The sequence below is a fragment of the Arachis ipaensis genome, chromosome B05 (assembly GCF_000816755.2).
Source record: "Arachis ipaensis cultivar K30076 chromosome B05, Araip1.1, whole genome shotgun sequence".
NCBI lineage: Eukaryota > Viridiplantae > Streptophyta > Magnoliopsida > Fabales > Fabaceae > Arachis > Arachis ipaensis.
The window spans coordinates 54,036,342-54,046,714 of NC_029789.2; the positions used below are offsets into that span (position 1 = coordinate 54,036,342).

The 10,373-nt window shown below is 36.9% G+C and overlaps 1 protein-coding gene across 1 annotated transcript; it reads left to right on the top strand.

Annotated features, from left to right (window-relative positions):
• On the top strand, positions 9,508-9,942 carry LOC107640606. The gene has a single exon (XM_016344116.1). It carries the CDS (start codon positions 9,508-9,510, stop codon positions 9,940-9,942), a length of 435 nt encoding a protein of 144 aa, XP_016199602.1.

Here is a 10,373-nt window from a genome sequence, read left to right on the forward strand (position 1 = left end):
CAGTGGTGGAGACGCCCTCATCCGCAGTGAAACGCAGCGGCTATGGAAGCTCGGCAGCGGCTGGCTCCGTGAAGAGGACGACGGCAGCGCAGGAAACAATGGTGCTAGCTGCGGTAGAGCGCGGCGGCTCTTCCCTTTCTCGCATCGTCGGCGACAGCAGTGGTCCCTCCTGGTGCTTCCCTTAGACACGCGTTCCCCCCTCCATCAATCGGCGACGGTGAGGCAGCAGAAGTAGCGGCGCCTCGTCTCCTTCACAAGCATCGCTCTCTCTTGCACCACCAGATCCAATCTCTCTTAACTCGGTTCGGCGGCCCGATGGCGGTGGTCGGAACAAGACGGCACCACGAAGCAGTTCGGCGAATCGACGACGACGTGAGATGGATGGCGGTCCGGTGATGGCTCCACGAAACGGCGGTGACACGAGCTCGTGGCTCCATGGATGGCGCTGCAAAACAGCTCGACGGTGAGCTCCAGGGCGGCGGACCGACGGTGGCGAGGCCTCCCTTTTGCCCTTTTTTTTTCTTCTTTTGTTCTCCTCTACTCCCCCTCAAATCTCTCTTTCTTTCTTTCTTGGTAGCTATTGCTGCTGTGTGTTGCAGCTGGGTTTGGGGGGAAGGGCTGAGTGGGGTTGAAAGAGAACCGGGTCGGGTAACGGGTTATTGGGTTAGGGTTTCCTTGTTTTGAAAATTAGAGTTAGGGGTAATTTGGTAATTTCACATAAAATTGGGAATGATATAGTAATTGAAACCCAAATTAAATTCAACACTAATTGTAAATATAGAAAATACTATTTGCTCATCAATTTCACAAATTATTTTCAATAAAATGTCCAAATCAGATAATTAGGAATAATATAATTAAATCCTTTATTTTCTCAAAACAGTAGTATTAATATTTTAAAATATTAATCATTTAGTCCAAAATCATATAAAAATCCTTATTATTTCACCACCACCAACTTTCTGATTTAAATATAGAAAATAATCCAATAATTATAAAATTGGATAATAACCATAACTTATCTCAAATTCAATAAATCAAAATTTGCCTTAATTATCTTTAATAAAATAATTTCTGAAATTAAGGCTATAAATAACCATATGATTTGAGACTTGATCATAATAAGACTTTTCAAAAGTTTTGGGTCTTACAGAAAAAGGAATAGCTTTAAATGGGACAACAAACAAGTCATCTGCACAATCTTTTGACGGAACTCATCAGTTGTAATAACCCATCTACCTTGCTCTTCTTTGCATGCACCGAGGACAGTGCAATCTTCAAGTGTGGGGAGGTCGTCCGACCGATCTCCATGGGTAACAATTTTCTTTTTCAACACCAATGTTAGCTAGTTGTTGCATTGCATGATAGGTTGTATGTTAGTTAGAATTTGTACATATTTTTGTCACTTCTCTCTTATTAGGACTACTTGGTTAGGGTGATGATTTCTTTCCCAAGAAAAATTATTTTAGGGCACCCTACCAATTTGAAAACTTTTTGTTGAACTTGCTTGAAAGAATTTATTTTGGAACATGATTTTTGAGCTAAGAATAAACAACCTTGTGAGATTTGAGCCTAATTGTGTGGTTACATCTTATAACCACTTATTTTCCCTTCTTGTGTGCATTATTCTCTTCCTATGATTGTGATCTTTGATTTGTTTGATTCTTTATGTCTATTATTTTGTGTATTCATGCATTTATATGATTGAGGCCATCATTTCATGTAGCTCACTTACCCAAATAGCCTTACTTCTTATCATCCTTTGTGAGCTAATTTGAGCCTACGATTAACCCACTTTGTTCTTAATTTTAGCACATTACAAGCCTTAAAGCGAAAAACAATAAATGTCCTTATTTGGATCTTTGATTAGCTTAGGCTAGTGTGTGTGTATCATTCAAGTGTGGGAACCTTGGGACATTTGGGGAATAAAAGGGTAGTTTTGTATTTTTTTTTGAAAATATTGGGAATTGGGTGCATACTCATGTATTAATTAAATGTATAGACCTTATACATTGATGTTCTCGCATATAGCTTGAAAGAAAGAAAAAAAATGAGAAAAACAAAAGAAAAAGAAAATAAAAAAAAAGAAAAAATATATGGAAAAGAAAAAAAATAGAAAAAAGAAAGAAAAAGAAGAAAAAGAAAGAAATAAAAAGGGGACAAAATGCCCCAAAGCAAAATAATAAAATCAATGCATAAGAGTTGTGAAATGAAAAGAATGCATGAGTATGTAAAAAAGTGAAAAATGGGTAGTTAGGTTAGCCTAAATTGTATAGGATGTCATAGGTTACGTGGGAAGTCTAAGCTTATCAAAGATTCAAATTTCAAGTCCACTTAACCAAATATGCATCCTACCTTGACCCTAGCCCCATTACAACCTAAAGAAAAGACCTCATGATACTTGTATGCATGCATGAAATAAATGTTGATTATTAGAAGACAAACAAATCTTGGAAAGCATGATTAGGAGAGAATTTAGTGAATTGACCTTATACACTTGAGCGACTAGAGTGCAAACACTTTCGGTGAGGGTTCGACGCTCAATTCCTTGATTCCCGGCTTTCATGAGCATTCTTCTTGCAAGTCTACTTGAACTTCATTTTCATACTTGAAATGGTAGGATTCATGAATCGTTATATGATCTTGGCCCTACTTTTGCATGTATGTCTTGGAAATTGATTTATTTTTAACCAAGTAGATAGAATCATTTTGCATTTAGTTGCATTCATATAGATAGATGCATATAGTTTAGGTTACATTTATATTAGTTCATATTGAATAAATGTTGATACCCTTTGCTTTCTCTTGGTTTAAGCATGAGGAAATGCTTGGTTTAAGTGTGGGAAGGTTGATAAACCCCATTTGTAGGGTTTATCTTGTGCTTGATTTAGGGAATTTTATAACCTTTTACCTACATTTATTCAATGAAATAGCATAGTTTCATGATTGTCTCCTAATTTGTGCTTAAGAGTGAAAACATGCTTTCTAGATCTTAAAATAGCTGAATTTAATTTACCTTGATTCCATTAGGTGCCTTCATATGTTTGTTAAGTGGTTTCAGATTTATGAGGCAAAGATTAGATCAAGGGAATGAAGGAAAAGCATGTAAAAATGGAGAACTCATGAAGGAATGAAGAAATCGCAAAAGCTGTCAAGCCGACCTCTTCGCACTCAATCGACCATAACTTGAGCTACAGAGGTCCAAATGATGCGGTTCTAGTTGCATTGGAAACCTAACATCTCGAGCTTTAAAATGATATATGATTTGCCTTAGTTATATCACGATTTGGGGTGCGTACATACACTGTACGCGTACCACCGATGGGTGCACATGATTCACTTAATGCAACTCGTGGCCAGCGATTTTAGAAGCCTCGTGGGCCCAATCCAACTCATTTATGATGCTATTTAAGCCAAGGATTGAAGGATAATTAACTTACTTTTGATCATTAGTCATAGTTTAAGTTTTAGAAGTAGTTAGATTTAGTTTTTAGAGAGAGAAGCTCTCACTTCTCTCTAGAATTAGGATTAGGATTAAGTTTAGTTCTTAGATCTAGGTTTAGATTCATGCTCTCTTCTACTTCTTCTTCTCAATTCTTTGTTGTTGCATTCATGATTTCTCTATTCTTTTGTTGTAATTTCCTTTATGTTGTTTCTATGTTTTGTTGTAGATCTACTTTTGTTCCTTCAATTCTCTTTCAATTTAATTAGAGGTAATTCATAATAATTGTGCTTCTTTTGATTGTTGTTGTTAATTCCTTGTAGTAATTGTTGTTAGATTCTATTTTTGTTGTCAATTTCCTATGCTTTTCTTTTATGCCTTCCAAGTGTTTGATGAAATGCTTGGTTGGATTTTAGTATAGATTTTGTTCCTCTTGGCCTAGGTAGAGTAATTAGTGACGCTTGAATTATCTAATTCCTTTGTTGATTGAAGATTGAAGGGTGCTAATTGATTTAGGTACCACTAAAGCTAGTCTTTCCCTTGGGAGTTGGCTAGGACTTGTGGAATCAAGTTAACTCATCCACTTGACTTTCCTCCATGGTTAGAGGTTAACTAAGTGGTAGCAATGGACAATTCTAATCACAATTGAGGAGGATAATGAGGATAGGACTTCCAATTCTCATAACCTTGCTAAGAGCTTTCATAGTTTTTAGTTTACTTTCTTTTCCATTTATATTTCTTGTCAAAAATCTCAAAAACCCCAAACATAACTCATAACCAATAACAAGAACACTTTATCGCAATTCCTAGGGAGAACGACCCGAGGTTCCAATACTTCGTTTTATAAATTTAGGGGTTTGTTACTTGTGACAAACAATCTTTTGTATGAAAGGATTATTTGTTGGTTTAGACACTATAATTACAACGAGAATTCATTTGTGAAATTCTAAACCGTCGAAGAATCTGTTCATCAGTCTCATTCAAGCGTTCCAATTTGTAAGCTCCTTTGCCGAGTGCTTCTTTTACTCTATATGGGCCTTCCCAGTTGGCTGTTAGCTTTCCTTCCCCTGGAGTTGGGAGTCATATATCGTTTCGTTGCATGACAAGATCATCTGCTTCAAAATCCCTCTTCAACACCTAGGAGTTGTTTCTCAAGGCTACCCTTTGTTTTAGCGCAACTTCTGTGAGATATGCCATCTCCCTGGTTTTGTCAATTAGGTCTTTCTCAACAGCTTCTTCCGAGCCCCCGAGGAGAATCCTTGGGCTTGGTTCCCCCACCTCGACCTGGATCACCGCGTCGACCCCGTAGGTGAGTCTGAACGGGGTCTCGTTGGTTGAAGATTGGGGTGTTGTCCTGTACAACCATAGGACCGAGGCCAGCTCATCTACCTAGGAGCCCTTTTTCTTATCCAATCATTTTTTTAGGCCCTGAAGGATGACCTTGTTTGCTGCTTCTAATTGTCTGTTGCTCTGTCTGTTGATGCATTTGCATCTTAGCTAGATTAGTTAGTTAGTTTAGTTAGTTTTATCTTAATTTCATTCATTTTCTTTAAAATAAACAAGCACTTTGATGAGTTTTATCTCCATGCATTAAAGTACCAAGAACTAGGTGAACTTTGGTCAAATTTATGCAAGTAATTCAAGGAACTTATAAATGAATTTGTATGAATGAATCTCTTGAAATTGGTTGCATAGAATGGCAAAACTTTGATGCAAGTTCTTTGGTTAATGATAGGTGAAGCAGAGAGCCCTGGAGCAAAGTGAAGGCCATCAAAGGCATTGCCAACTCAAGTCTGGGCATTGCCAACGCCTTTCTTGCTTTAAGATCGAAGACGTTGCCAACTTGAGAATTCAAGTTAGCAATGCCTTCACTACTCCAACTATGAACACGTTGCTAACTTGGTTTTCCAAGTTAGCAACGCCTTCCCAATGTAACATCACCCCTTTCTCCATTTCAACTATGAACACGTTGCCAACTTAGCTTCTAAGTTAGCAATGCCATGCTTGTTATGTGATTGATTTTAACTCTTTTAAGTTCCATAGCATCCATGTCTTTCATCTCTATGTCACTTAAGTGTTGCAACAACTTCAATATGTGTCATTGATTGTTGTGCAAGTTTTATATACCATTTTGACCACTAAGTTTACTTACACATCAATCAATGTCCATTCCTTATCCATTGCTTGACTTTTGGCTTGAATGCTTCCATGCTTCTTTATTGCTTGTTGGGTTATTTTAACCTACAAGTTTAAAAATATCTCAAGGACACTAGAATGAGTGAAGCGCATACTTTCTTTTGTGTACTTGTGACATAACTTTTTATGCTAATGTGTGTGTATTCTAAACCGCGCGCAACTTAGAACCTTCACACTATTCTCTAATGTCACACCAATTCACTCACGCAATTCTAGTGATTTACCTCATTCCAACAATTCACACTTCCTTGCTTTTGTATTTTCTCATCTTACGGTGTTTATTTTGTTTTTCATGATTGATGCACCATAAGCAAAAATGGAAGTCGGAGGAAGAACACGCAGCAACCGGTTGACCTACCAGCTGAAGGTGGCAACTCGAAGAGTTGCCGTACCCCCTTGCTCATCTTTGAGTGCACCGAGGACAGGGCAAACTTTTAAGTGTGGGGAGGTCGTTCGACCAGTCGGCATTTTTGGGTGACAAGTTTCTAATTCCAACACTTTTGCATTTCATTTTTAGGTCTTTTACGATTTTTAGCTGAATTTTCTTATTTGCATATGTATATATAATAAGCTTAGTCAAAATAATGAAAAATTTCAAGGATTTTTATCTATAGGGAACCCTAATTGATTGAAAAAAATTTTTTTTAGAACTTGTTTGAATTATACACTTTGTGGAACATAATTTTTGAGCTAAGAACACAAGCATGTGAGTTTTGAGCATTAATTGTGTGGTTACATCGTATAACCACTTATTTTCATTCTTGTGTGCATTATTCTCTTCCTATGATTGTAATCTTTGATTTGTTTGATTCTTTATGTCCATTATCTTGTGCATACATGCATTTATATGATTGAGGCCATTGTTTCAAATAGCTCACTTATCCAAATAGCCTACCTTTTATCTTCCATTGTTAGCCAACTTTGAGCCTATGCTTAACCCATTTGTTCTTAATTGTAGCACATTACAAGCCTAAGTGAAAAATAATAAATGTCCTTAATTTGGATTTTTGATTAGCTTAGGCCAGTGAGAGTGTTCATTATTTGATTTTGGGAAAGCTGGAAACATTGGGTAGAGATAAAAGTATATTTTGTAGTTTTGTTAGAAAATCTTGGGAATTAGGTGCATACTCATGTATTAATCATGTGTAAACCATATGCATTAATGTTCTTGTATATATTTTAGTTTGAAAAAAAAGGAAAATAAAAAGAAAAAAAATAGAAAAAGAAAGAAAAAGAATTGCAATAAGAAGGGGACAAAATGCCCCAAAGTTCAAAGTTCAATAAAAATCAATGTATATGTATGGTGATCAAAAGAAAATGCATGAGTGTGTGAAAAAGTGAAGAATGGGTAGTTAGGTTTATTTAGAATTATATAGGTTGTCATTAGGTTAGGTGGGAAGTTTAAGTTGATCAAAGATTCAAATTCTAGTCCACTTAACTATAGACAATCTTAACTTAACCCTAGCCCCATTACAACCTATGGGAAATTCCTCATGATATTTGTATGCATGCATGAAATAATTGTTAATTGTTAGATTAAAAACAAATCTTGGAAAGCATGATTAGGGGAAAATTGAGTGAATCAACCCTATACACTTGAGCGACTAGAGCAGATACACATCCGGTGAGGGTTCGATCGCTCAATTACATGTTTCCACCCATGATCATCTTTTCTTGCAAGTTTGTAAGATCTTTCAATGATTCAATTCAATTGTGGGTTTGCTTTGATTGCTATTGCTTTTGCCCTTGTACTGGTACGTGTATTCTTGGAAATTGATTTGTTTTGACCGAGTAGATGCATTCATGTAGATAGATTACATATAGATAGGTTGCATGTAGTTAGTTTGCATTGAATAAATGTTGATACCCTTTGCTTCTTTCTTGATTTTAGCATGAGGACATGCTTAGTTCAAGTGTGGGGAGGTTTGATAAATCCCAATTTTGTGGTTTATGTTGTGCCTATTTTAGGGAGTTTTTATCACCTCTTCCACATTTATTCAATGAAATAGCATGGTTTTGTAATTCTCCCTTAAATTGTGCTTAAGTGTAAAAACATACTTTTTAGGCCCTTAAATTAGTGATTTTAATTCACCTTAATTCCATTCGATGCCTTGATGTGTTTGTTGAATGATTTCAGGTTCATAAGGCAAGTATTGGATGAAAGAAATGAAGAGAAAAGCATACAAAGTGGAGAATGCATGAGGAAACAAGGATTTGGAGTACATCAATGGACGCGCACGCGCAGTAGACGCGCACGCGTGGAAGTGAAGTTGCATGGCGACGCGTACGCGTACATGATGCGTATGCCTGGATAGAAAATTGCCAAGTGACGCGCACGCGTGACTCACGCGTACGCGTCGATGCTCGCACGTGACTCACTTAAAGGCAAAACGCTGGGGGTGATTTCTGAGCTGTCCAGGCCCAAATCCAACTTGTTTATGAGGGTATTTGATGCAGAATTGAAGATTGAGCAAAGGGGGAGCAATTGTCTGTAGTTTATCATCATGTAGTTTAGTTTCTAGAGAGAGAAGCTCCATCTTCTCTCTAGAATTAGGTTAGGATTAGGTTAATTTCCATCTTAGATCTAGCTTTGATTACTTGATTTCACCTTGTTTCTTTTACAATTTCTTGCTTTTACACTTTCATTCTCTTAATTTGTGATGTTAATTTTACTTTCATGTCTCTTTTATGCTCATGTACTCATGTTGGATTTGGATCCCTTTTAATGAAATTTGGTGTTGATGTTTCTTTATTGATGATTTGAGTTGTTGATTTACTTTTCTTGCAATTGGTAGTTGGTAGATTTATTATTCTTGCACTTTTACTATGCTTTTCTTTTATGCCTTCCAAGTGTTTGACAAAATGCTTGGTTGGGCTTTAGAGTAGATTTTAAACATTCTTGACTTGGAGAGAGTAATTAGGCAATCTTGAGTCATCAATACCCAATTTAGATCGGTGATCTAGAGTTGTTAGCTAATATCATTTTCATTGACTCTAATCTCTTGCTAATTCAACTAGTGAGTTGATTAGGATTTTTGACTTGAGATTAACTAGTCTTGTTTGACTTTCTCTCATGGAAGATAACTTACATCTTCTTCCAATATTGGGGATGACAAAATAGGATAAATTCTTGTTAATTATTGTTTTTAGTGACTAGGATGGAAAACCTATGATCTCAATCCTTGCCATGAATGTCTCTCTTTGTTAATTGCTTCTTTTTATTACTTGTCTTCTTTAAATGCTTGCTTGATTTACTTTTCTTGTCATCTATTTTATTTCCCTTTTTATAAATCAAACCCCTTGTTCCTTCATAGCCAATAATTGACCACTTCATTGCAATTCCTTGTGAGACGACCCGGAGTTTAAATACTTCGGTTAATTCTTATTGGGGTTTGTACTTGTGACAACCAAAATTTTTTATGTGAGAATTGTTTGTTAGTTTGGAAGCTATGCTTACAACGAAGTTCTTATTTCTATAAGAGAAATTCTAGACCGACACGACAAATCTTCATTCATAAAAAAGACAAGGAAGTCATGAAGCCACAACCGGAAGAAAGGAAGGGAGGAGTGAAGCCCTATGTCCCCAAACACCCCTACCCACAGAGGCTCCACAAAGAAATGAAGGATCAATAATTCCCTAAGTTCTTGGAAATCTTCAGGAAACTTGAAATCAACATTCCATTAGCTGAGGCTTTGGAACAGATGCCACTATATGCAAAGTTTCTTAAAGAACTTATCACCAAGAAGAGAAGCTGGCATGAGAAAGAGACTATGATCCTAACCCAAGAATATAGTGCAATCATTCAAAAGGGGCTTCCACCAAACTCAAAGATCCAGGAAGCTTCCTTATACCATGCACTATTGTTAACATGACAATTGATAAAGCTCTATGTCACTTGGGAGAAAGCATTAATCTAGTGCCTCTTGCCATGATGAAGAAATTGGTAATAGAGAAGGTTAAGCCTACAAGAATGTCATTACAACTTACTGATAGATCTCTCAAGATACCCAATGGAGTAGTGGAGAATCTATTAGTGAAAGTTGGAGAGTTCATTTTCCCGGCTGACTTTGTGATCCTAGACATGGATGAGGAAGGAAATAACTCAATCATTCTTGGGAGACCTTTCTTGGCCATAGTTAGGGCAATTATTGATGTTGAAAAGGGTGAAATGGTTCTCAGGGTGCATGATGAGCAAATGGTTCTCAATGTTTTCAAGGCAATGCAATACCCCGCGGAGAAAGAAAATTGTGTGAGGATTGATATGGTGGATACTTTAGTTGAAGAAGCACTTGAAGCAAGCTAATATGAAGAACATGAAGAGGAAGCTCAAGACGTTCAAGGGGAAGATTCAAAGGAGACACAAGCACTTGAAAATTTAAGTGGAGTTAAGGAAGAAGGGGTACCAAAGTAAGAGTTGAAGTCTCTATCTCCACACCTCAAATATGCCTTCTTTGGTGATAAAGAGACCTTTCCAGTGATCATTAACTCCACTTTGAGTGCACAAGAAGAAGGTGAGTTACTTGATGTATTGAGAACCTACAAGAGTGCACTGGGATGGACAATTGATTATCTAAAAGGCATAAGCCCCACCATATGTATGCATAAAATACTTCTGGAGGAGGACTCTAAGATAGTTGTGCAACCTCAGAGGAGACTCAATCCCACAATGAAAGAAATGGTTCAGAAAGAAGTGATGAAGCTATGGGATGCTGGGATCATATATCCTATTTCTAA